The sequence below is a fragment of the Podarcis liolepis genome (assembly GCF_965112155.1).
Source record: "Podarcis liolepis genome assembly, chromosome: Z".
NCBI classification, from domain to species: domain Eukaryota; kingdom Metazoa; phylum Chordata; class Lepidosauria; order Squamata; family Lacertidae; genus Podarcis; species Podarcis liolepis.
In genome coordinates this window covers 11,922,923-11,950,114 of record NC_139570.1, presented here as the reverse complement: position 1 = coordinate 11,950,114, position 27,192 = coordinate 11,922,923, and the positions used below count along the sequence as shown (strand labels likewise).

Below are 27,192 nucleotides of genomic sequence, written 5' to 3'. Positions count from 1 at the left end.
GGGTCCCTTCTATGATTCTATGACTGGATGGTGGTGGCTGTGAGGATTGAATTATTCTCACTCTATGGTCCTGGATGAACACACACACTCCACCACCAACACTGTCATTAGGCTGAGGATGGACAATTCTATTGGACAGGGGCATGAGAGGTGCAAACAGACCTCTTATTCCCCACAATGCTCAAACGTGCTGTCTGTACATGCAAAGGATAGGGAAATGGCACCACAGGCTCTTTGGACAAATTCTAAACATTATACCAGCAAACTTGCGTTTTCAACATGTCTGCCAGTCAATGTGAATGCAGAGGCTGTAAGTATTTACCGGAGAGAGTATCAGCAGGAGATGAGGGGGGGTTCTTAAATCTTCCCACATTTGTCCACTTGCTCATACAAGGGCATTCAGCCTGACAGATTTCTATCACCCTGAGATCCATTTCTGTGTACATCTGAGGGGAAAACAATTTCAAAACATTCAAGGGAGCGTTTGTAGGGGAGAACTGGTGGGTGTGGAAAGGGTTAACCACTAGGTGTTGCATCCAAAGTTAGTCATACTCAAGAGTATACCCACGGAAGTTATGGGACAGGCTTAGCTTAGGTCTATTAAGTCCAACTCATCTGCCACAAGCAGAACTTAACATTGTGTACACACCATACATTCAAAGCAACCCCCAAAAAGAATATTGAGAACTGTAATTTACTCTCACAGGATTCTTTGGGAAGAATCTTTAAGGAACTACACTTCCCAGGATCCTTTGCAGGGCAGCTTTAACTTTAAATTTATTGAGTTCTTGCAGCCAACCCAAACTGGATGAGAAACTTCATTCCCAAACGCAACTAATTGTTGGTAACTCTGATTGGCTCTGCCCCAAGATCTTCTGCAAATTTTCTGTCTCCAAGGGATGCTGATAGGATACCAGGTCATGAGGGGGAGGGTCCGGGGGAGGGTCCGGGGGAGGTTTTAATAGCAGCTTTTTCCTCTGCCGACAGAGGCGCCTTCACAGAGGAGTGAGAGAAGTCGGGAGAAAGTTTGAGGCGCGAGACAGGTGTTGTAGCTGCAGCTGCAGCGCCCACGCCCCTCTCGGCACTGTCCCATCTCCTAGCCGCGACAGGTCTTCACTGCTATCCGGGTGCCTCTGGAATAAGAGAAGCAGGCAAGTCACCCCTCCTGTTTCCTCTCGTTTTCCCGCTGCCGCTTGACAACTCGCCCCATTTGCTTGTGGGTCCAACGCAGCCATGTCCCCCCCGTTCTTCGCTGCCGCCACCGTCAAACGCCTGCTGGCCTGGAAGGTGTTAACTTTCAACGAGCAGGAAGGCAAGATGTACGAGAATGCTGTCAAGACCTTGGTGAGGAAGACCCACGCCAGCAAGCAGCTGGGGGAGCTGGAGAAGGCTATCTCCACTCAGAATCCTGGCACCAAGTGCATCACCATCACCAGACCTCTGTTTGAACAGATGTATGCGTCCTGCGGAAATAACTTCCCGCACACTCTCTTCTGCCGGCTGTGGCGATGGCCAGAGGTGCAAAGCCACCATGATTTGGGTAGCATAGAGACATGTGCAAACGCCTATAAAAAACTAAAGTCTAAAGTCTGTGTGAATCCGTATCACTTTGAGAAAGTGGAAAAGACAGAGTGCATCAGTGAGCCAGAATTCACATTTCTCCAGAGCTCCAGTGCTCCAGTGGGCCCGCCAATACAGCCAGAAGATCCAGCTTCATATCCTCCATTGGAGGATCACAGCTACCATGCAACAGGAAACTCTAACCTCCAGGCAAGCTTTGTCCCTGGAAGCAGCACCTTTGTACCTGAAAGCAGCACCTCTGGCCCTGGAAGCAGCACCTCTGGCCCTGGTAGCAGCACCTTTCCCCCTGAAAGCAGCACCTTTGTACATGAAAGCAGCACCTCTGGCCCTGGAAGCAGCACCTCTGGCCCTGGAAGCAGCACCTCTGGCCCTGGAATCAGCACCTTTGTACCTGAAAGCAGCACCTCTGGCCCTGGAAGCAGCACCTCTGGCCCTGGAAGCAGCACCTCTGGCCCTGGAATCAGCACCTTTCCCCCCGAAAGCAGCACCTTTCTCCCTGGATGTAGCACCTTTGTCCCTGAAAGCAGCACCTATGTCCCTGGAAGCAGCACCTCCGGCCCTGAAAGCAGCACCTCTGGCCCTGAAAGCAGCACCTCTGGCCCTGGAAGCAACACCTCTGGCCCTGGAAGCAACACCTCTGTCGCTGAAAGCAGCAACTTTTTTCCTGATATCAGCCTCATTTTCCCTGATTTCAGCACCTTTTCCCCTGGAAGCAGCACCTTTTCCCCTGGAAGCAGCACCTCTGGCCCTGGAAGCAGCACCTCTGGCCCTGAAAGCAGCACCTCTGGCCCTGGAAGCAACACCTCTGGCCCTGGAAGCAACACCTCTGGCCCTGAAAGCAGCAACTTTTTCCCTGATATCAGCCTCATTTTCCCTGATTTCAGCACCTTTTCCCCTGGAAGCAGCACCTTTTCCCCTGGAAGCAGCACCTCTGGCCCTGAAAGCAGCACCTCTGGCCCTGGAAGCAGCACCTCTGGCCCTGGAAGCAGCACCTCTGGCCCTGAAAGCAACACCTCTGGCCCTGAAAGCAGCAACTTTTTCCCTGATATCAGCCTCATTTTCCCTGATTTCAGCACCTTTTTCCCTGAAAGCAGCACCTCTGGCCCTGAAAACAACACCTCTGGCCCTGGAAGCAGCACCTCTGGCCCTGAAAGCAACACCTCTGGCCCTGAAAGCAGCAACTTTTTCCCTGATATCAGCCTCATTTTCCCTGATTTCAGCACCTTTCCCCCCGAAAGCAGCACCTTTTTCCTTGAAAGCAGTACATTTCCCCCTGAAAGCAGCACCTCTGGCCCTGAAAGCAGCACCTTTGTCCCTGGCAGCACCCATGTCCCTGGAAGCAGCACCCATGTCCCTGGAAGCAGCACCCATGTCCATGGAAGCAGCACCCTTGTCCCTGGAAGCAGCACCCATGTCCCTGGAAGCAGCACCCATGTCCCTGGAAGCAGCACTTTTTTCCCTGAAAGCAGCACCTCTGTCCCTGGAAGAAGCACCCATGTCCCTGGAAGCAGCACCCATGTCCCTGGAAGCAGCACCCATGTCCCTGGAAGCCGCACCTTTGTCCCTGTCCCTGGAAGCAGCACCTTTGTCTCTGTCCCTGGAAGCAGCACCTTTGTCTCTGTCCCTGGAAGCAGCACCTTTGTCCCTGTCCCTGGAAGCAGCACCTTTGTCCCTGTCCCTGGAAGCCGCACCTTTGTCCCTGTCCCTGGAAGCAGCACCTTTGTCTCTGTCCCTGGAAGCAGCACCTTTGTCCCTATCCCTGGAAGCAGCACCTTTGTCCCTATCCCTGGAAGCAGCACCTTTGTCCCTATCCCTGGAAGCAGCACCTCTGTCCCTGGAAGAAGCAGCACCTTTGTCCCTGTCCCTGGAAGCAGCACCTCTGTCCCTGGAAGAAGCAGCACCTTTGTCCCTGTCCCTGGAAGCAGCACCTCTGTCCCTGGAAGAAGCAGCACCTTTGTCCCTGTCCCTGGAAGCAGCACCTCTGTCCCTGGAAAAAGCAGCACCTTTGTCCCTGTCCCTGGAAGCAGCACCTCTGTCCCTGGAAGAAGCAGCACCTTTGTCCCTGTCCCTGGAAGCAGCACCTCTGTCCCTGGAAGAAGCAGCACCTTTGTCCTTGCTGGAAGCAGCACCTCTGTCTCTGGAAGAAGCAGCACCTTTGTCCCTGTCCCTGGAAGCAGCACCTCTGTCCCTGGAAGAAGCAGCACCTCTGTCCCTGGAAGTAGCACCTCTGTCTCTGGAAGAAGCAGCACCTCTGTCCCTGGAAGTAGCACCTCTGACCCTGGAAGCAGCACCTCTGACCCCAAAAAGAGAACCTCTGCCCCTAAAATGGGAACCTCTGTCCCTAAAAAGTGCACCTCTAAAAGCAGCACCTCTGTCCGTAAAAGCAGCACCTTTGTAGAAACACCATCCACTGTGCTTCATGGTCGTCCTGAGAGTACAGCAGCCAGCACTAGTAGTAGTAGCCAGCAGGAAAAACCTGAAGCTCCGGTGATCCCTGGACCCAGTAATGTGAACATCAAGCCCGTCCCGTACTCTGAACCAGCCTTTTGGTGTTCCATCACCTACTACGAGCTTGGCCAACGGGTTGGGGAGAGCTTCCATGCTTACCAGCCCACTGTGATTGTAGATGGCGGTACCGACCCTATCAATGCTGGACGTTTCTGCTTAGGCCAGCAGACCAATATCCACCGTGATTCTGAGGTGGAGCAAGCCAGAATGTACATCAGGGAAGGAGTGAGACTTTGCTATGAAGACGGGGACGTGTCTCTGGAGTGCCTTAGCAAGACTCCCGTTTTTGTTCAGTCTCTCATGTGTAACCAGCGCTATGGAGTGTTTCCGAACACTGTTATCAAGATTCCAAAAGAATGCAACTTGAAAATTTTCCGTAAGGATGTATTTAGTGAAAGTTTGTCCAAGGCTGCAACCCGGGGCTTTGAAGCGGTCTACCAGCTGATGAAGATGTGCATCATCCGAATGAGCTTCGTCAAGCCCTGGGGACTTGAACACAAGCGGCAGACGCTCGCAAGTGTTCCCTGCTGGATTGAGATCCATCTGAATGGCCCCTTGCAGTGGTTGGACAAGGTCTTGAACCAGCTTGGTTCTCCAGCCACCTGATGTTCCAGCAAGTATTAAAGAAGTTAGAAGCAGAAGCCAAGACCAGGAAATGGAATTCGTTTCACTCCTGGCAGAGAGAAACCTAAGTTATAATCAGTATCATTAGGCTCATTTCTATCTTGCTTTTTTGGTTGTTTTTTTCTGGACCGAAATAGAAGTAATAGATTTAAAACAGTAGATATATAAAAAAATCTATTTGAAATGTAAATATATTTAATATGTCTAGCTCAGTACTAAGCACTTGGCCACAGGTAGATGTCCTTTGCATCTGCTGTGATGATACCAGCTTTCACTTATGCATCTGAGAAGCTCGCTGGATGGGCTGCCAAACAGGGGATACCTGGGAGCAAATGTAGTGGGAATCCCTTAATGTTGCAGAATAATGGGACAAGGTGTTTAAGGAGATTTCCCTAACAGCAGATAAAACTCTTGTCTCATCTCTGCATCTGGTGCCTTAAATACCTTAAAAACAAGGAACTCACGCCTCACCTTTCGATGGCAGCAATAATGTACGTTACAACGTTTTGAAAAATATTGAGTTAGTCAGTTTGGACCATTGGTCCTCAAGAGTCTGGCAAAGAAAAAAATATATCCCCATAAACTGCAAGTCTCTAGGGGTTCTAGTAAAAAAGGTAGGCTTTTTGTAATAAGCTAGACTTTTTGTTTGATTTCATATTATTTATGAATAAGGTTCTTCAAGCCTATGCTTAAGTATGGTTACATGAAAATACAATTGACAAAATTTAACACTTATGCTATTTGATTTAATAATATTTTTTCTTATTCTTATTATTTCTAATCAATGGTGCACACATAAGAAAGAAAATGGTGCACACATAAGAAAGCAAATAAATATTTTTGTTTGGTTATTTTTGAGTTCAAAAGTATTGCTAATGACTGCAGAATTTTTTTTAAGACTGTGTAGTAAAAATGACAGGCTTTTTGCAATGCTGTCTGATTTCATTTTGTCTATGAATATACAGTCTATGCTAAAGTATGGGTTACATGAAATTACAATCAACAAGATTCAACAGACTCATGCTATTTGATTTCCCCCTTACTCTTATTAGAGCTCTATTAATTTTTGATATATTCATTATATTTTACTCTTATATTTCTGTTCATGTGGTGCAGACGTAAGAAAGCAAGCAAATTAAGATTAGCATCTTTGCTTGAGCCACCTCTTGAGTTCAGCATATTGCTAATTACTGTAGGATTTTCTTTTTCAAATATGTGCAAGTACTTGTTAAGTACAGCAAAATATTGCTAAGATTTATGTTCCATGTCTGCACTGATCCTGCGTGATGATTTTTTCTCCCCCCCCCTTATTTTTCCTTCTGTTACCTTTGAAAGTTCAATAAACAAAAAGTTCAATAAAACAAAAAGTTCCATAAACAAAAGGTCTCAGGCTCAATCTTTGGCATCTATAGCTAAAAGGATCAGATAGCAGATGATGGGGAAAACCTTAATTTGAGATCCTAAGAAGAGTAATGGAAACATAGATTTGTAGGGTTGGAAGGGACCCCAAGGGTCATCTAGTCCAACCCCCTGCAATGCAGGAATTTCAGCTAACGCATCCATGGCCATCCAAACCTTTGCTTAAAAACTTACAAGGAAGGAGAGTCATTGCCAGTCAGAGTGGACAAAACTGAGCTAGGTAAACAGAGTTCTAAGGCAAAGTGCTGGGGTGGGTCAAGATCAAAAGCAAATAAAAACATTGTTGGGTCAACTCTTGCCTTACTTTTCAGACTAAGAAATAAATTACTGACCAAATCTGGGCTAGAGAAACAATGGCCAGCTGGGGTCCCAGCTTGAGTTAGGAAATTAAAAGGAAGTTTGTATGGAAGGTGCTTCTCCCTGGAGTTTTGTGGAACAGACAGACTTATTAAAATACATTTAAAATATCTAAAGTGCCAAGACAGACACATGAAGTACAAACTGTACATAGTGACACATCTGTGCAATTCCATTTGCCATAGCAGTGAGATTTAATTGGGGAGAGGCTGTATCCTTGGTGTTAAGTGCTCCTGAATAACATGTTTCCAAACAGTGCATTTATATATTCTTTCTCTCATTAAGGCGTTGAGGACTCTTGTACAATGGGCAAACATTTTCATCTCTGATGAAGTGCAGTTTCAAATCTACAGAAGTGTATGAAAATTAAAGCAATGATTCTCCCATTCATCTCTCAGGATGTTGATGCCTGCTGAAGCTAAACGAATGTTTTAAGATATTCCTTTGCAGAATATATGTCCCACGAAGCCAAATGCATTCAGCCAGCCCTGCCCTGTAAAGCCCTCCTTTATTTTGCAGTCCCAGAAAAGCTACAAAAAGAGAGAGGTCCTCAGTGGACTGTCAAGCATCACTGTTGAATTGCAGAAGATGGCATGGTTGGGTGGCTGTGCTCACCTCGCTTCTGGTTGGCTGTGTCACTGCTGCTTACCATGATGTAACAGACTGAGGTTGAATCCTGACAAGACAGAAGTACTGTTTTGGAGGGACGGGGCGGGCGGTTGTGGGGGATTCCTTGGTCCTGAATGGGGTAACTGTGCCCCTGAAGGACCAGGTGCGCATCTGGTACACCAGCTCCATCTGGTACACAGGCTGAGACCCTACCTGCCTGCAGACTGTCTCGCCAGAGTGGTGCATGCTCTAGTTATCTCCCGCTTGGACAACTGCAATGCGTTCTACATGGGGCTACCTTTGAAGGTGACCCAGAAACTGCAATTAATTCAGAATGTGGCAGCTAGATTGGTGATCGGGAGTGGCCGCTGGGACAACACCGGTCCTGAGAGATCTGCATTGGCTCCCAGTATGTTTCCGAGCACAATTCAAACTGTTGGTGCTGACCTTTAAAGCCCTAAATGGCCTCAGTCCTATATACCTGAAGGAGCATCTCCACCCCCATCGTTCAGTCTGGACATTGAGATCCAGCACCGAGGGCCTTCTGGCGGTTCCCTCATTGCGAGGTTACACGGAACCAGACAGAGGGCCTCCTCAGTAGTGGCACCCGCCCTGTGGAACACCCTCCCTTCAGACGTGAAGGAAATAAGCAGCTATCTTCTCTTTAAAAGACATCTGAAGGCAGCCCTGTTCAGGGAAGTTTTTAATATTTAACGCTTTACTGTTTTTAACACTTGATTGGGAGCCGCCCAGAGTGGCTGGGGAAACTCAGCCAGATGGGTGGGGTATAAATAATAAATTATTATTATTATTATGTAGAGAGGGAAGGGATGAGATGGCGGTGAGGTTGGCAGCTTGCAAATGTGCTGGCAGAGCCAATCTGGAGCTCCCGCTGGTATGCTTGCACTGCACCAACCTCAGGCCTTCCTCCCTTTCAGCAGGGTTACACCAACTGGAGGTCAAGCAATCACTGCCGCCCCACATGTTGTCCACTACTGCTGTTTAAGTATGCTGGTTTGAAAGCAGCAGCAATTCACATACATTTTGACAATGGAAACTGGTGTGCTTTGGGACTGGTAGGGCAAAAGGCAGGAAGGCTACAGCCAGTATTACGCAGAGCCAGTTACTGCTGCTTCTGTTCCCATCCTCCTCCCTGCTGAGCTCTGCAATGACAACACTGAGATTGAAGAGAATGAGGATGGAAGTCACTGCCAGCTCCTGGGCAGGTTTTAAGTAAGGAAGTCAGCAGGTGGAAGCTGGCTGAGGGCAGGCTGAGGATGGTGGTGCCTCATTCATCCCTATGGATCAGGCTTCGCTTCATTCTGGAGAGATTATCTGAACGTGTATCTCCACTCCTTGCTGAAAATGTGTAGGCTGATGTTAGATGGCACGAGCCGGCTTTGTGGGTTTATAGAACAGATATTTCTTTATGCTGCAATTCATACTGACAATAGGCCCAATCCATGCAGATGTTGGCCAAGAGTAGCATATTCATGTCCTTTTCCTGAAGCCTGTTTTTCAGAGATGCAAGTTAAGTGCAGACATTTATCAGTATTCAGTCTCTTAAATAACACTCCTCTGACAGTCAGCTGAGTTGTAATCCCAATCTAAAAGCACACTTTTTCCCCCTATCAGGAGTTGGGAGCAATTTGCAGTTGCCTCTTTCATAACCTATGAAAATTAGCTGAAGTGTTAAATCTCATTGATGAGTTAGGAACTGTAGCATCACAGCATCATATCACAGCATTCTCTTCCATATTCCATTAATATATTATTTTGTTTCTGTAATTAGTTTCCTTCTGAGCAATTGAAAACACTTCTTATTTAGTTGCTTTCAAGTGTGCACGTTTAGCCTTTGATCCCTGCTGTTCCCTTGATGGAATTTAATGCAGTTTTTCCGCCTTTTAAAGTGGAATTTATCCCCCGCCCCCTATATGAGATGGTGCATTCTGCTCAATTAAAATACATAATAAGGAAAAGAGCAATGTGTGTGTACAATTTGATGAAGTCAGAAGTTATTTTGCAGATCTTTGCATTCACCTCTGTGAAAATATTACTATCTGTGTCCAGTGGCAGCATCTGGCTTGACAGGTGCTTCTTTAGATATTATATCTTTTATAAATGTAGCCCACACATATTAAATTCTACACTAACAATATCATAGGTGCTAATGCAACAATGCACAAGTTGTCTGATTAGGAAATTAACCCTGCTGCCAGGCATCTTCATGCTACTGGACATGATCCATGCAAATACTTAGAACTTAGCTATCTTAATTGGAGAATGAAATCAAAGGGACTGAGAAGTGCTTAACTATGGGCTGTACTCAGTGATTGCACAGCACATCAAATGAGTTTTTCAATGGTGGTGGAGATATCAATACTGGCAGAGAAATCCAAATTTCTTTTGCTCTGGGCTGGGTCTTTGGGCAGCGGTGTTGTTCATCTAGCAGCAACGCTGACCTCTGACATCCTCCTGTCACCTGTGAAATGATGCCAGCATTGTTCAAAAGGTGCAGAGATTCCCCTTCTGCCCGCAGATGTGCTGGCAGAGATTCACCAGGCAGCAGGCAGTAGAAAGCCTGAAAAGAGGATGTTCCAAGGGTAAGTTGGGGTTGAGCTAGTCTGGGATCCATTGGATCCCAAGCCAGTGCTGCTGCCATCATGTCTTGGCTTTGGACCTATGGCTGTGCCAGCTCCAGGTCAGAGCATCAATAAGTCTGTCCTTCACCTTCCACTCTGGCTGCCACTCTCTGTAAAAGACTCTCTGGGCTACGTGGGCGGTTATGACTGCTTCCTAAATTCATGAGATTTCTTGGAAAAAATTATCACCAGCTGCCCCATTCTTTTAAATACACTTTCTGAAGGGGGGGGGGGAAGCACTTTTCTCCAGTGAGTTCCACAATCTGTCTCTAACTTTCCCCTCTTGAATGGTTTGCTTAGAGATGGTCTGGAGATACTTAATAAAGTTCTACAGCTGAAGCAGCTTTGGATTTGTATGCTGTCTTGGGAAGCCACATGAAAGCTGCTCTGAGATCCAGGGAGTAAGGTCTAAGTAAAGTAAAGTGAAAACACTTATGGGATTTAGTTTACTTACACTGTGATAAACATCCTAATCAATCTCTTGATTGCCTTCCCCATGAGTTTCTGAGTCTTGGGTTGTCCAAGGACTTCTTCACACTTGACATCTTCTCCTACACAGAAGCTCAGTCCATTCTGGGGTAGATGAGCAGTGGTCCAAGATCTTCATGAAATACATGGGAGATTCTTGCAACAAAACCAGACCAATCTCATGATAGAAATGCAAATAGGTTGAGCACATGAGCTTCACTCAACTTGTCTTCAGGGATCAGTGAATTAAAATGGTGGTTGTTTGCCTATTAAGCTAGGTGTTCCCTTTTCTCCTTGTAGCCCTATCAATATTCAGCTCTGTGTTCCAGCATGTGTATGAAGCCAGTTGGGAATATGGCTTAGATTGAGCCCAAGTACTTCCAGACACAACAGTTGGACACCCTTGGTTTCCTCTTCGGTATGCAGTTCCTTAAATTTTCAGGAGCAAGTTTTCCAGGAGGGGGAGGGGGAGAACAACTACAGGAAGAGTGAACCAGAAGGCACCATAATGTTGGTTCCAGGTTGCAAAATGCTCTCAATGGGTCCTTCTTCTTGCAATTGTCACTTGGTATTTTGCCCAATCTCTACCACTGATGAGAGATAAAAGTTAGAGGAGTAAGGAGTCAATGGAAGCTGCTGTTACTTTGGCTCACTCCAGTCGCTGGCTGATCCTCTTCCTCAGAGCAGGTGGAAATGGCAAAAGCAGCAGCAACAGGGCCCAGGCTGCTCTGGTGATCACCGCTGGCCCTTGGTAGGCCCAATGGTCCTTGACATCTGTCCTGGCACACACAGAAGTTTTCATGTTGATCCTCAGAATTTTGACATGTGAATATCTTGTGAATGCTGCAACTGTACTCCACCCCTTTCCATTTTTAAATTGCATGCAGTTTTGATGAATTAATTTCTGCCAGGGAACTGCAACCAATCCCAGGTCTCTCATGAGTTCACATAAGATCATCCCATTTTGTCCAACATTCTGCTCTTACAGTGGCAACCAGATGCCTATAGGAAGCCCAAAAGCAGGACCTGAATTCAACAGTGCTTACTTTACCTTGCTGATTCACCTGCTTAATGCATTCATCAATCTATTGGATTAATGCACCTATTTCTCAATACACGCTTGTTCCATCAATGCATTACCTTTATTTGTTTATTGACTAACGCTTCACTAATGTTTACAGGTATTTCTTAAAAATGTCACCTATGATAATCTCATAAAGAAGAAGAAAGAAATGTCAAAAATAAGGGGTAACTCCATCTTGCATCCCTTCTTCAAAGTTGGAGGAAAATCACCTGTTCAAGTCTGATCTTTGTGCTTGAACTTCATGCCCGTCACTTGGACTAGATTTGCTAGCGAAATTGTTCTGTGTCTTCCATCACATGTCTTTTATTTCCCGGCCCTCCTCTGTTTGGCTCTTGGAGAGAGATAATTGGGCAAATGATCGACATCAAGTCATTTGTTAAAAAAGAAGTGTGCTTGTTTTATCTGAGCAAATAATTATCTGGGAAAGTGCTTGAATCTTGCTTTTTCTTTTTCTTTTTACAAGACCTAGTACTCAGATATTGTCAAATAGTTCAAGGTCTGTCAAGGTATGTTGGCAAATCACATTAATAACTTGTAAGGACTTCTCTTTCTTTCCCCCATGTCCGCTGGAAATTCTGAGATATCAAGGTAGGTTTTCACTGGTCTGTCTAGATGCCACTGGGGCTACAGCAGAAATGACAAAGGCACATATGGGAGTGCACACAGGTCTCTCCTATGCACATACACAATTCTGTAACACTGTCTAAACCACAATCAGTCCACCAAGCATTGTGCCTATGCAACCTGCATCAATAATAGCAGATGATCTATCAGAGTGCCATACACTTCTCTCTGATACAGCATTTATTTTTTCAATACTGGGTTGGAAAAATCAGCTAGTTGCATTGTTTTTAGGAACACAGGAAGTGGCCTTATACTGATTCAAACCATTGTCTGCACTGCATTGTCTACCCTGATTGGCAGTAGCTTTCTAGGGTTTCACATAGAGGTATCTCTCAGCCTTACCTGCAGGTGTTGAGGACTGACCGTGGGAGCTTCTACAGTGGTACCTCGGGTTACAGAAGCTTCAGGTTACAGACTCCGCTAACCCAGAAATAGTACCTCGGGTTAAGAACTTTGCTTCAGGATGAGAACAGAAATCGTGTGGCGGCAGCGGGAGGCCCCATTAGCTAAAGTATTGCTTCAGGTTAAGAACAGTTTCAGGTTAAGAACGGACCTCCAGAACGAATTAAGTTCTTAACTGGAGGTACCACTTTATATGCAAAACAGATACTCTAGTGGTGAGCTGTGATCTTTCCCTAGCAGCTGCAGAGGCCAACCACTGCAGGCAACTGAAGCACAGTTTGGTCTCACTGTAGCAAACTACCACTTGGTGAAATTGTTGCCTGCATTCAGTCCTCAAACAAACTAAGCAAAAATCCTTCCTCTGAAAAATATTCTCATAAAGGAAAGTAAAATGTGCTTCATCTCACTGTATCATTAAACAATAAGATACATGGCATTCCATCCCAGGCATGTCTACTCAGAAGTGAGCCCCACTGAGTTTAATGGGACTTATTAATATAAGTTTGCTAAGGATTGCGGCTTCTAAGCACATTCTTATTTCAAATTAAAAAGTAATGCAAATCAAACACCTTTTGTAGCAGGGATAATTATCCTAACATGAATGCCAAACCACGGTGAACAGAATGGAACAAAGCTGAAAATCAGAACCCTGGTATCTAGAGAAGTGAAGTATGGCATTTGGCATGCAATGCTACTTACCATATTTCTTCACTATTCTAAGAGAATGTTTACATGTTAACTTTTCATCCACAGGAGTAAGGTAATCTGTGATTCAAGAGTTCACAGATATCACTGACTTCTGTAGGGCCTTTGCTTAAGATTGTAAATCAAGAGAGAATGCAATCTTCTACTAAAGCCTTGGTAGCTATGTACAATGAGCATTGGTACTCACCTGTGAATACTGAGAATCCCAGATAAATTTTGGGAATGTCCAATAATAGATATATCCCCACCTCTCAAAACACACACACTCTGGGGGCATTCACTGCAATAATGATTTAGCTGAGCTTCAACATTCACTTTGCATCTCTTGAGTTTTAGGATATTTACACAATTTGCTTGAGATTGTCAATATACAAACTGTATATTGGAATTCATTCTTGAGGAAGCATCAGTTCAATATACATAGGGACACAGGAAGAGCCAGCTGGAGCAGGCCAATGGGTAAATGGATTTTAAAAAAAGTAGGCGGGGGAAATGACCCTACTGTGAATGTCTACTATAGACTTCCAAGCCAGACTGAAGACTTGGATGATGCCTTCCTAGAGCAGGTTACCAAGCATTCCAAAGGGAGAGATCTAATAGCCATGGAGGACTTCAACTACCCTATATCTGCAGGAATTCGAACTCACTCTGTCAATAATGTAAGCTCCAGAAAATTCCTCACTGGCAATTTCCCAAAAGGTGGAAGAAGCAACAAGGGGATCATCGGTTGGTGCATTGCCAAAATAAACTTGAAACGAGCCTTGAAGCACCTCCCTGAGGCACCCTTAAAACATCTGCTTAGCAACAAGAATTCTCCCCAGCAACAGGTGTCTTAGGGCATTCTGGAGAAATGTAGTTAAGTGTGAGGCAGTCAGTGTTGGTCAGTGTGGCCGCCAGAATATGTGAAAGTCTGTGAGCCTGTCTCTCTGGCTGAATGGCTGAATGGAGCAGAGTATATAGTTCTGTTTCTTATTTTATATTTAGACCGGTAGTATTATGCAACTTGTAATGTAAATAATAAAGACTTTAGAGAAGAACTGGGTGGGTGATGTGGTTATTCCTGTCACAGACATTCACCAAGAGAGGGCTGGAATGCTGCTGCTGTGAAAATGCAGGAAGACTTTCTGAGGAGCTTTGCTGAGACAGAGAAAAGGAACCCCTAAGTGTTGGTGCTCATGCACTAACATCTTCTATCTTGGGCCTGGTCCTCACCAACAGGGAAGAACTGATTGACGAAGGGAACCTTGGGAGGAAGTATTCATGTCCTTTTGGGTTTCATGATACAGAGACAAGGGAAAGGCAGGAAGCTGAGTGTAGTTGGACAAGCATTCTGGACTTTAAGAAGGCCAATTTCAATAAGCTGAAGGAACTACTGGGTTGAGATCCCATGGTCAGAAATACTCAAAAGAAGTGAGTCCAAGATAGATGATAGTTTCTTAAAGGTGGAAAATTGAAGGCACAAATGCAGACAATTGCAACAGGAGAGAGAAGTGGGAAGCATTTAAAGAGACTGGTGTGGCTGCATAAGGAGCTTACAAATGAGCTAAGATCTAAGAATGACATGTATAAGAAAGGGAAGAAAAGGGAAAGATTATCACTGGTCAACAACAAATTTGTTGTCTGCGTTTTTTCAGATGATTTAGGACGAATCTGATGCGCTGAATCCAAAAATCACATTGGTCTTGCTCAATCAGGTCAAGTTTTTGAGCTATGGCCACATGTCGTTTTTTTACATTTTTGTTCACATGTACGCTTGTGTGGAGCATCTTAGAAGCAGTTGGTGGGGGTAAAATGCCATGTCGAATAATTGTTTTGATTGGAAATGATTATTTTAATGACAAGAAGTATTCAGGTCTGATAGTTCTGCGTGTTTATGTCGAAAAGGGATCAGTTTGAAGTAATAAAACCTCGAAATCTTCCATAAATTGGTGCGGCTGGGATCAACAGAAAGAACCGGAGCAGCCTCAAGTATCCTGATCTTCAATCAGCATGTCGTCCTGTAGCTCATTGTGATGAAATTCCAGTGCCTATCTTCGGAGAACTTCCTGATATTAGTGACAAAGATGCCTCCAGTGTTGAAGGACATGAAGAAGAAGAAGTCGTTCTTGAAGATGATGCTCCACATCCATTTTCCCAAAAGGAGTTGAATGATCTAGCTCACGACCTCAGCTTGTCAAAGGACTCTGCCAAACTGTTGACATCCAGATTGAAGGAAAAAAACCTCCTTTCTGACAGCGCTCGCACCAGCTTCTTCCACAACAGGCATCAAGAGTACCTCCGTTTTTTTCTCGGAAGAGAAGGACTTGGTGTACTGTGTAGATATTGCACAGCTTCTGCTCAAGCTTGGAGTGTCACAGTATGAACCCAAAGATTGGAGACTGTTCATTGATAGCAGCAAGCGATCATTGAAATGTGTTCTGCTACACAACGGCAACCAGTTTGCCTCTATACCCCTGGCTCACTCGAGTACACTGAAGGAGAACTATGAAGTGGTGAAGTATGTGCTGGAGAAAATTGGTTATGATCAGCATAAGTGGTTTATTTGTGTTGACCTGAAGATGGTGAACTATTTGTTGGGACAACAGTCTGGCTTCACCAAGTACCCATGTTTTCTGTGCATGTGGGATAGTAGGGACCGTGCTCAGCATTACACGAAGAAGGACTGGCCTGTGCGGGAGGAATTGGTGCCTTGCAGAAAAAGTAACATCATCAACGACCCTCTGGTGGACAGAGACAGAATACTCTTCCCACCGCTGCATATCAAGCTCGGCTTAATCAAGCAGTTGACCAAGGCTCTGGACAAGGATGATGACTGCTTCACTTACTTGTGCCAGGCTTTTCCAGGATTGACCATGGAGAAGTTGAAAGCTGGCATCTTTGATGGTCCTCAGATCCGTCAGCTCATCAGAGATCCAGAGTTCGGAAACTCAATGAACGAAGTGGAACTGGAAGCATGGAAGGCATTTGTTCTGGTAGTGAAGAACTTTCTTGGCAACAATAAGGCCAGAAACTACGCAGAACTTGTCAACAACATGCTGACTGCTTTCAGAAACCTGGGCTGCAACATGAGCGTCAAGATGCACTACCTGTTTTCCTGAGAACCTGGGTTCAATGAGTGACGAGCAGGGGGAGAGATTCCATCAGGACATGAAAGAGATGGAGACCAGGTATCAGGGTCGCTGGGACGCAGTCATGATGGCTGACTACTGTTGGACTCTGAAGAACTGCTGGACTCCCTGCCGCTGAGCATTCCAGGAGTTCCAAGAAATGGAAGTTCAAGCCCTGAAGTTTGAAAAATGGTGAAGCAACATGCAATTTACGTGTACTTACCTTTATCTATGCCCACCATTCAGTTTACAGTAAACCTGACCTGATGGAGAGAAACAGATGCCCTTTCCTGATTCAGCAGTGCAAAAATACCCTAAATCAGTTGTAGAAATCTAGACAACATTCAAAAAGTAATAAATTGTTGCCCAGTGTTATAGTTTCTTAAAGGTGGAAAACTGAAGGCACAAATGCAGACAATTGCAACAGGAGAGAGAAGTGGGATGCATTTAAAGAGACTGGTGTGCCTGTATAAGGAGCTTACAAATGAGCTAAGATCTAAGAATGACATGTATAAGAAAGGGAAGAAAAGGGAAAGAGTATACACAAATGAAGGAAGAGTATACATGAAGAGCCAACAGTTGCAGGGAGAAGGTCATGTGAGCAAAAGCACAGAATCAGCTCACACTTGCAAGAAGGGTAAAAATAATAAAAAGGGTTCTTTTGCGATGTTTGAAGCAAGAGGAAGAACAAGCAAGTAGTGGGTCCTCTGCATGGAGAAGATAGAGAAATATTGTTGGGTGACAGAAAGAAGGTGGACTGCTCAACACCCATTCTTCCTCTGACCCAAAAGGAAACCTGTGTCCAACTTAGTGATAATAGAATAAACAAAGGAAGGAGGGAGCAGAAACCCAAGATAGGAAAAGAGGTGGTAAGAGAACACCTAGTTACTTTAAATGAATTCAGATCTATAGGGCCTGATGAGCAGCACCTAAGGTTACTAAGGGAGCCTGCAGCTTTAATCTCAGGGCCTTTGTCTATAATATTTGAGAATTCCTGGAGAACAGGTGAGGTCCCTGCAGACTGGAGGTCAAATGTTGCCTGATAAGTCTTATTCTTCATGAATTTATCTAATCCTCTTTTAAAGCCTTCCATGTTGCCTGACACTATAAATATCTTCTACCTGATCTTTTTACTAGAGACAGCAAGAACTGAACCTAGGACCTCCTGCTCTACAAATATCTGGTCCATGTGGCTTATGGTCCACCAATCCTCATTTTGCCCAGAAAGTCATTTTGAACAAATGTCCTCCTGTCCTACACCTGATAACATAGCAGGTGTGGTCAGTAGTAGACATCATGGGGCCAAAATGGGGTTTGCAAGCTCCCAAATGTAGCTAATCATTAGGGTTTGCACCCACACAGCTTAATTCCAAGCCATGTGGGTGAAAATGGTCATCTGATGTCATTGGGATTGTCAGGTGACTGAGAGTTGGGCAGCCCTGCCAAACTTAGCCAGCAGGGGGTGGGGAAGAGAAGGACTGCTCTGGTGACCAAATCCAGTTCCCCATCATTGCATTAAATTATTCACCTCCAAAGGATGGACAGGAGTCTGGCTTGGTCTAAGACCCAGCAACCTTTTCACAGTGACTTGAGCCAGCTGCATGGAGGCTGCCGACATGTGCACATTCTGCTGTTTCACAGAGGTGTTCAGTAGAATCTCTGAGATCCTTCCACATTAGATTCCCCGAGCGTCAAATTTAACCAGACTGTCACTTTATTATTATCAATACATCACAAGCATGAGAAGCACAGAGTGGGAGGAAATGTGTGGGTTAATAAATACTTATTTAAGTTCATAATAAGAACTTGGTATGAAAGATTAGTGTAGGTAGGTGCAAAATTACGAAGTGCCAAACCAGAGATGTAAAGGCGGAGGAAGCCTTGGAGCAGAGAAGGTAGGGGGCCTCCCATGAGGAAAAGTCAGAAAAAAAGACCTGTCATTAAGCCTGCATTTGCCCCTATTTTAAGCCCATTATGTGGAAACAGGTCCTGCTGATTTAACAGAATATCATGGTAGTTATCCAGCAAGTGCTCTGACATGAATGCAGGAAGGTGTTTGTGTACGCTGGGATGTTTCATGTATTTATGCAATTCAATAGTTCTTTGTTATCATGAGATCATTTGTTTCTATGCTTTAGAGGAGGGGTTTTAAATATGGGTAACGGTGTCTACGTGACAGCAGGAAGAGGACTGAACTGGAAAAGCCAAGGCCATAAAATATCAGGGATTTGCATGGACCTCTTCTGTATAGGACCAATAGGGTTGCCTAAACTTTTCACTTAAAATGAAATAACCTAAGTGAGTCATGCATGCCTATTATTTTCAGTGGACCTATTCTGGATAGGAGCAACACTGGGAAACTACCCAATATGTCTAGGTTTGGGAATGAGAACGTGGAATGCTGTTTTTAGCTCCTGTGCTCCTTACTTAAAACTTTTTGATTGCTTCTCTCTTTTCTGTGGTGTTATCATTTCCCACATTTGTTGCAGAGTGCCTCAAGTTGGTTTTTGTTTTGTTTGTTTGTTTTTTGAACAGGACAGCAGGATAGAAATATTTGCAATAAATAAATAGATCACATTAAGCACAGGAAGCTGTCTTACACAGAGTCATTCCACTGGCCCAAAAAGCTCATGTTTTGGCAGCAGCTTTCCAAGCTTGCAGGCAGGAATTGTTTCCATCCCTGTCAGGAGATGCCAGGAATTAAACCAAGCACCTTTTGTATGCAAGGTGGACAGGATACTTTTTCATAAGGTATGCAGTGCTGATGTTCTTATTTTTTGAATCATCATCCTCAGGCGGTGGAAAATCTTGGGCCAGATTCCTAGAAACTGTCCTTGTTTCTCAATTTGATCCTTTTACATGGTTTTGTATGTTTTGTGGTATTTTATGAATTGTGACTTGCCATTATTTTTATTGATTATAATTTATTAACTCTTTATTGTAATTGTTAACTGTTTAATTACTATTTGCTGACATTTAATTTTACTGTTTACTTTTATATTCTAATGGATTATTGAATATTGCTTTATTTTATATGTTTTTTATTTTAAAGTTATGTTTTTATTATGACTTTTTTGTATTGGATCAGATTGTTATTAGGTATATGATCTTTATTGTCTATTTTGTTGTTTCTTCAGCTTGTAAACCGCCTTATGTGCAGTAATATAGAAAGGCGCTACGCAAATTAAAGTCAAATAATTTAAAAGAATAAATTTAGGTTGTTCTGGAATTACCATGAAAATCCAGGGGCAACTGGTTTAAGAACGAATCCGGTAAGTGTGAATTATGATAGGAACATAGGAAGCTGTTTTATGAAAAGTCAGACCATTGACACACCTAGTTCAGTTTTGTCTACACTGACTATTAGCGGCTCTCCAGGGTTTCAGAAAAAAATTCCTACCATCCTGACATGGAGACACTAGGGATTGAACCCAGGACATTCTACATGCAAAGCATGGATTCTATCACTGAGCTACAGCCCTCCCCTATATAGCTTAGACACTGAGGATATTAATGGGCAACTCCAGAGGATGGTAGTACCATTCAACATTTGCTGGGCTGCCAAGACCAGTCAGGAACCCACCACTTCAAAAGGACTAGTCACCTGGGAAGGTTGAAAGGAGAGCAAGAGAATTCTTGATCTGCTTGCCCCGTGTCTTGCAAAATCCTGAAGCCAACTCTGGAGCATTTCCTTGAAGGATGTGTAATCTTTGAGATGGGGGGAGGGGGATATTGCTTGAACAATTGCGGCTGAACTGTCTTATTTACAGTAGGGAATAAATGCTTTTAAAGTGTTTTACACAAAGACATTACTGTCTGCAATTTTAAATGTTTATAAACTGTCACTTTAGAAAAAGAAGCTATTTTGAGCAGAAGCTATGGGCAGTGCCAAAAGATGTCTCCAAAACATTTGCCCAAGAGGGACAAAACAACGAAAAAAGAAAATAAGAAAATTGGGGGAGGCCTATTTCTGTTTCTTTTTATATCAAAAAGCAACAACATGCCAGCCTTTAAGCAGTTTTAAAGGGCACCGTTAATTCTTTGATGAAAATGTGTATACATCTGGCACCAACAACTGGCTTGACCCATATTATATTCCCAGGTGACTTGGCCTGGATGATGGAGGTTTAGAGCTGATGACTGCTGGTTCTTAGGAGCAGTTTTTGTGCTCAAAAACAAACACACAATAATGCAAGCAAGCAAGCAAGCAAGCAAGCAAGCAAGCAAGCAAGCAAGCAAGGGAGCAATTTGCTGGTTCAGAACAGGGAAATATAGGTTCTTATTTCCATTTCCATTTTATATAAAGGGTAAACAAGCACCAGCTTAATGGTGATAGCATTTGGCCAGCACAGATGGTCAAATACAAAGAGCTCCTCCGGAGCACCCAAACACTTGGGCATTTCCAGGGTTTTGTTTGTTTGTTTACTTCCCCTGCTTAACAGAAGTTCCTGCATAATTAATTCACTTAATTTATTGCCACAAGAAGTGGTGATGGTCTCAGAAGCTTAAATGGCTCTAGAAAAGGACATGGCACATTCAGGGAGGGTAAGGACCTATAAGGAGGAGGGAGGGAAGCTGTGACCCCTCCAGATGTTGCTATACTACCACTCATATCACCCCTGCCCATTGACCCTGCTGGTTGGGTCTGATGGGAGTTAGAGTCCAGCAACATCTAGAGAGGCACAGATAGGTAAAGGTAAAGGGACCCCTGACCATTAGGTCCAGTCGTGGCCGACTCTGGGGTTGCGGCGCTCATCTTGCTTTATTGGCCGAGGGAGCCGGCGTACAGCTTCCGGGTCATGTGGCCAGCATGACTAAGCCGCTTATGGCGAACCAGAGCACTGCACGGAAGCGCCGTTTACCTTCCCGCCAGAGCGGTACCTATTTATCTACTTGCACTTTGAGGTGCTTTGTAATTGCTAGGTGGGCAGGAGCAGGGTCCGAGCAACAGGAGCTCACCCCGCCGCGGGGATTCAAACCACTGACCTTCTGATCGGCAAGTCCTAGGCTCTGTGGTTTAGCCCACAGCGCCACCCGCGTCCCTTAGAGAGGCACAGATAGGGACTAGCAAATCTGTCAACTGCAGTTTCCTCTGTTTCTCATTCTTCCAGTCATAAGCTCAGTTCTCCGCATTTCCTCATCAATTTGCAATTCTGTTTTAAAAGCCCTCATAAAAAATCATCAGCATTTTAGCACAATATAATGTTTGTATGCAACTTTGCCTAACACATTTTTGCAATGCAATTTCCCCTAATATAATGTATTTTTATATGTCATTTTCACAAGTTGTTGTTGTTTAGTCGTGTCTGACTCTTCATGACCCCATGGACCAGAGCACGCCAAGTACATGCATTTTCACAAGTACATGCATTTTAATCCAAAATTTGCCCCACTACTGTATATGAATTTTTGTACATACAGGTAACTCTCAACTCCTGCTTGCTTAACATGTGCAATTTTAATTTTACGTGGTTGAATGCTGGCTGGCTGAAATCACACAAATTAGGTGCATGGAAGGTGGAGAGCTAAAAAGCTCTTTTTGCACAGGGTCTTCCTGGCATGGAAATAACTTTTAAGCTCTGAAACTAGTTTACCAGGCTCTGGGAAGCTCTTGCATGGATTCTGGATGGGAGAGCTCTCATAGGAACTTGGACAGCCCTGCAAGATATTGAGAGCCTGGCGCATACTCAGAGTCTGCTAACCAAGTCTGAGAGCTTAAAAACCCTATACATTGCTTGGAGGGAGTAGGTAAGACCTATCTGGTTTTCTGGCTCTGGGTGAGGCTTTTCAGGAGGGGACAGTTTCAAGGGGGTGACTTGTACTTTTGCATATAATTGCCATTCCTGGAATGTGACCCCTGCAAAAGATGTGAGCTGTCTTGTATTACTTGGCTGGACAACCGCACTACAAAACTAGGAGAAGTGCAAATTTCAAAGAAGGGCTGTGTTTTGGTTTGCACCTTGCATTGGAAAATACAAATTAGATGGGTTCACTTTGTACTGTGAACTGAACTGACTGAATCAAATCTCACCCAAATCCCTAACTACAGGTTCCCCAAACCTGACATAGAAAGAACGGATGGCAACCATGGATGGACTTTTCCAATATAATGCCCTGATTGTGGAACATTTCCCCTAACATTGTGGGTTGTTTTTTTAGGAGACAGAGACTAACACTTTCTTTTCTGTCCAGGCATAGTGTCTAGATTTTGTTTTCCTTGCTGTAGATGTTTTTGCTGTGGATACAGTTTTGCTTGCTATATGGACCCTTGTTTTGTATGTTGGTTACGTCACATTCTTAGGTTTGATAAGCCAATGCTTATTTTATCTTTGCAAGCAAGGGAGAGGTACAAAGCTTTCACATTGTGTGAGTGCCTTTGGGTCATGCAGAGCTTTGCTGGAAGCCAAATGGAATGTTTTGGTGGTTGGATTTGGATCCTGGACTTTCAGCTGCATGTCCATGTTATAACTGAAGTCTATATCTGGTGTTTTTAAGCATAAGAAAAGACCTGCAGCTTGATCAGTCCAGCACCCTGTTCTCACAGTGACCAAACCAGATGACAAGTAGGGCCAGCATTCTCCTCTGCTTGGCATGAATGAACAGAATCTGACTTATTAGGAAAAAGCAGACCTGCTAGGTCAAGATCCTGTCCAATGCAGCACCCTGGCTCTGAGAGTGACCAGTTGGATGCATCTAGGAAGCCCACAAGTTGGAAAAGAAAGCAATAGCTTGCCCCCACCATTGTTCCTCAGTGACTGGTATTTCAGAGGCATAGTGCCTTTGATTATGGAGGAACTATATGGTCATCATGAATACTATCCACTGAGAGCCAATATAGTGTAGTGGTTAGAGCAACAGACTAGGCCCTAGGAGACCAGAGTTCAAACCCCTCCTCTTTTTTTAATGGAACCCCTTATATGGGATTTGTATATAAATTTTCCCTTGGCTCTTTTTGCTGAGCCATGTAGGACCAGCATGTATAATTGGCCCCGTGAATATTTGACGTTTTCTCCCCTTATGGCTTTGATCTATAGGCTACCACTAAAACGAGACTGCATTTTAAGCTGCATTTTAAACTGTATTCTAACTTACATTTTAATCAACTGTTGTTTTTTAAAAATGTTTTTACTGTATTTCTATTCAGTGTTAGCCGCCCTGAGCCCGGTCTTGGCCGGGGAGGGTGGGGTATAAATAAATAAATTATTAATGTTATTATTATTATTATTATTATTATTATTATTATTATTATTATTACTTACCTCACATGTTTGTGAGGTAACTTACCTCAGTCTAACTTACCTCACATGTTTGTTCTGTAAGGATAAAATGAGGGAAGGGGAGAACTGTGTATGCCCCTCCCCCACTCTGTGCTCCTTGGAGGAATGAGAGGATATAAATGTAAAACCAACCAACCAGCCAGCCAGCCACATCACATTATTCAGAGGCAGTAAGATATCTTTTTACCTAGACTCTCAAAAGAAGGTTGTGATCTGCTTCAAATTCTACTCCTTCTGGACACCTTACCTAATACGACAGTATGAACAAGAGGGAATTTAAGTATTTCAGAAACATCGGTTACACTATAGTAAAGGTTGGGCTACGGAATAAGCCTTTGAGCTCAAATGTATACTTGGATATTTCCCCAACCCTAGCTTTTATTCCCGGTGGTAATGACTAGAGAAGTGAAGAAAATGGCATAAAACTTCCTTTGTTTTAATCATATACAGCTTTTGCTGCTATCCAATATGATTAAAGTAAATGATTATTGCACTTGCTCTGCTGATAGAAGCATCATTTATGAAGAAATTCAGGGGGGAGCTGTATTAACTGCCTGCACGTTTCCCCATCAATAATCTTCCTGCAAGTGGGTTGGTTAACTACAGAAAGTAATTACAAATTATTGTTGGCTCTTTTTTTTTTAAAGAGTAGATTGCATGGAGGGGGGAGAGCAACAGCAGCCAAGAGAATTTAATGGAATTCTTCAGGGTATTACTTTTCAATTAATGGGATTAATTTAATGAAATATCCCTTTCCTAGCTGGGTTATTAGATTTGACAAAGGGCTGTGAAACTGAAACATGCATTGTATTGCAGGAACAAGCCATGGGTTTATGCACCCTCAAACAATGCACACCCCAATGCCTAACTTCGTAGCATCATCACAATACCTGCTGGTGGGGAAAACTTCTATGCACCTTTTAGTCAAATCCATAGCATTCAACACATCTCCAATGAGAATAGGGATGCCCTACTTTCCTATACAGTCATACCTTGGGATAAGTACGCTTCAGATTGAGCGCTTTCGGGTTGCACTCCGCAGCGACCCGGAAGTAACGGAGCACGTTACTTCTGGGTTTCGCCACGCATGCATGTGCAGATGATCAAAATGACATCACGTGCATGTGTGGAAGCGGCGAAACGCAACCCGCGCACAGGCAGACGCACTATTGCGTCTTACGTTCTGTTCGGGATGCAAACGGGGCTCTGGAACAGATCCCCTTCTCATCCCGAGGTACCACTGTACAGGGCTGCCTTCAGGTGTCTTCTAAAGCAGTGTTTCCCAAACGTTTTTGGGCAACGGCACACCTGTTTACCGGAAAAAAATCTTGCGGCACACCACCATTAAAGCCCCGCCCCGTGACGTCAGCGCGCAGCGTCACGCCGGGAGGGACGCACAAAAGTCAAAGTTTTTTCCCTCCCCGCGAAGCAACGAAAGAGGGCGCCTCAACACCGGGAGGTGGGCAGGGAGCGGGGGGAGCGGCCAGACGGGCTCCGCTGGGGGACTTTCGGCTGCCGGAGGCGGGGAAGGGGCGGCTGCAGCGGACCCGGAAGTGGTTGCGCCCATCGGGGGCGGTGGGAGCGCGCCGTGCGGGTTGGTGGGTGGGGGAAGGAGAGGAAGAGGAGGGGGCGGCGGCGGCGGCGGCCGGAGGCTGGACGGATCCGCGCAGGGACGGCGCGCGAGCCGGGAGGAGGCGCGAAGAAGGAGGCAAGGCGAGAGCAGCGCGGCTCGGGATGCATTCGGACTGCCGGCTGCTGCGCCCGAGACGCGGGGTATGGTGAGCAGCCCGGAGCGCCCGCTCCCCCGGGGGACCCGGCCGGCGCTGGCCTCCCTCCTCCTCCTCCTGTTGCTGCTCAGGCGGGACGCGGCGGCGCAGAAAGGTGCGTGCGGGAGCCCCGCCGGGAGGGGAGGGACCAGAGCCTTCCCGCCTTTCTTGCTTGGCGCCCACCCAAAAGCCCGCCGGGTTTTCGCGCCTTCCTCCAGTAGGCCGGCCGAAGCGAGCGGCGATGGGATGTGGGAGCTCGCTCGCTCGCCGCCCCGCGTGTGCTCGCCGCCGCCGCCCCGCCTCTCGCCGCCCGACTCGCCCGTCTCCCTCTCACGGAACACAAGGCAATGTTCGGCGGCACACTAGTGTGCCGCGGAACACCGGTTGGGAAACACTGTTCTAAAGGTTGTGTAGTTGCTTATCTCCTTCAGTCACATAATACCATACTCTCCAACATTCTCCAGTGAAAATAAGGATGTCCTAAAGAAAAGTGGGACATTCTGGGATCAAATCAGAAACTGGGACGGCTTCAGTAAATCAGGGACTGTTCCTGGCAAACAGGGACACTTGGAGGGTCTGCAAATCTCGAAGGCAGGAGGTATTTTGTCAGGGAAGGAAGTAGAAACCCTATTTTAAAAATTCAACATGGATATTGTTTCTTTCTTTCTGACAAATCACAAACTGAGCATCTGGTTATTTAACTATCCTAGTATCCATTAACCTGAGCTATATACAACAATATGTATTAAAAATTAGCAATGAAAAATTATCAGCTTAAAGAGCCAGCAAATTCAGAAACAATATGATTTTTAAAATGTATCTTTCTAAACTTAAATACTCCCCCTCCTCATTTTCTTAGTGTTTAATATATAACTTGAGAAAATTAGTAATTCATTTTCAGCAAAGGTCTTGGCAATCTAACACATTTGAACGCACACACCCACACACACACACCCACACACACAAAACTTATTTTCAAACAAGCTTATTTACATATCGGAACTCTGATTTTTTTGGAAATACTCAGTGCCCTGTGCTAGATATGCAACCGAGACACAAGGCTAACATTTGGCAACCCTGGCTGGGATCTGAAGAGTGAATCCTTGAAACATATCTGCCTGCCGCACCTACCAGAGGCCACATACAAACGGGGACAGACTGGCCCAGTAAAAACTGCTGGTGTATAAGCAGAGACTCATATAACCCATACCACTCAATCCATAACCCATCATATAACCACATCCAACTCAACAAATGCAACAAGAGAGGATTCCTTGGATCGCACCCAATGAAGTAATACTCAGAGCAGACCCAATGCCATTAACAGACCTCAGTTAACCATGCCCACTAATTTCAGTGGGCCAACTTTGAGTATGACAAGCATTGGATGAAACCCTCAGTCTGGTTTCTCCTCTCTTTCTCTCTGTTAGTTAAATAAGGACCCAGGATTGATTGCAACGGTAGCAGTGCAAAGGAAGGGGGGAAGAAGAAAAAAAATCCCCCCTCCCTGAGCCTTGCAAGCTACTGGACAAGCAAGTGACTTGAACATAATGGTTTCAAGATGGTTTCTCATCTTCCAGGCTCTTTTTTCCCTGATGCATAAAATAACAGCCTTGCCGATTACTCTTGACTAAGGTACCCGATTGTGGTGACATTGAGGCTGACCTTGGAGTCACCTCCCCCGCTGCCGCACTCTCCTTTGTCGTACCACCATTTGTTTTTCAATTTGTCCAAGAGGCCTTGCTCATTCAGTTTTAATACTGCCAGGTTAACAGCATTTCTTGAAACGATAAAACATAACTCGTAAGAATAATGCACAGATGCTCGGTTAAAGTCGTTAAAAAACGTATAAAGAAAGGAGCAGAAGGAGGACAAATTGGCCGGTAATTTTTGTTTCCTCTTTTCTCTCTCTCTCTCTCTCTTTCACTTTTTTTTTCTTTTTGGTTTTTCACAGGGAGGTGGAGCTATATAGAGAACGTGTTTGTTACAGCAAATAACAGGGTTTAAATATTGGAAAGG

The 27,192-nt window shown here is 44.9% G+C and overlaps 3 protein-coding genes across 5 annotated transcripts in view; 2 read left to right on the top strand and 1 right to left on the bottom strand.

The window, feature by feature from the left end:
- GRIA3 (glutamate ionotropic receptor AMPA type subunit 3) overlaps positions 1 to 27,192 on the bottom strand; it is a 202,981-nt gene that overhangs the window by 14,931 nt on the left and 160,858 nt on the right. For 2 of the 3 annotated variants that reach the window (XM_083486398.1, XM_083486397.1), the window contains one exon: positions 25,577 to 26,953. In XM_083486398.1, coding sequence (XP_083342524.1) covers positions 26,794 to 26,953 — 160 coding nt within the window. In that variant the 3' untranslated portion in view covers positions 25,577 to 26,793. Of the gene's footprint in view, positions 1 to 25,576; positions 26,954 to 27,192 lie in introns of those variants that run through there. The other variant, XM_083486399.1, reaches the window with a different exon arrangement.
- Positions 3,808 to 9,968, top strand: LOC310698846 (mothers against decapentaplegic homolog 3-like). Its single transcript, XM_083486612.1, has one exon. The coding sequence runs from the start codon at positions 3,907 to 3,909 to the stop codon at positions 4,693 to 4,695; it is 789 nt and encodes a 262-aa protein (XP_083342738.1). The 5' UTR covers positions 3,808 to 3,906; the 3' UTR covers positions 4,696 to 9,968.
- On the top strand, positions 13,479 to 21,445 carry LOC310697894 (uncharacterized protein; the record flags this gene model as incomplete). Its single annotated transcript, XM_083484497.1, has 4 exons — positions 13,479 to 13,749; positions 15,319 to 16,501; positions 16,667 to 20,820; positions 21,192 to 21,445. 2 exons carry the CDS (start codon positions 13,479 to 13,481, stop codon positions 16,119 to 16,121), a joined length of 1,074 nt encoding a protein of 357 aa, XP_083340623.1. The 3' UTR covers positions 16,122 to 16,501; positions 16,667 to 20,820; positions 21,192 to 21,445.

Bases quoted from the DNA above. Each gene is read 5' to 3' on its own strand.
- LOC310698846 (XM_083486612.1), top strand. From the start codon at position 3,907: ATGGGAACCTCTGTCCCTAAAAAGTGCACCTCTAAAAGCAGCACCTCT.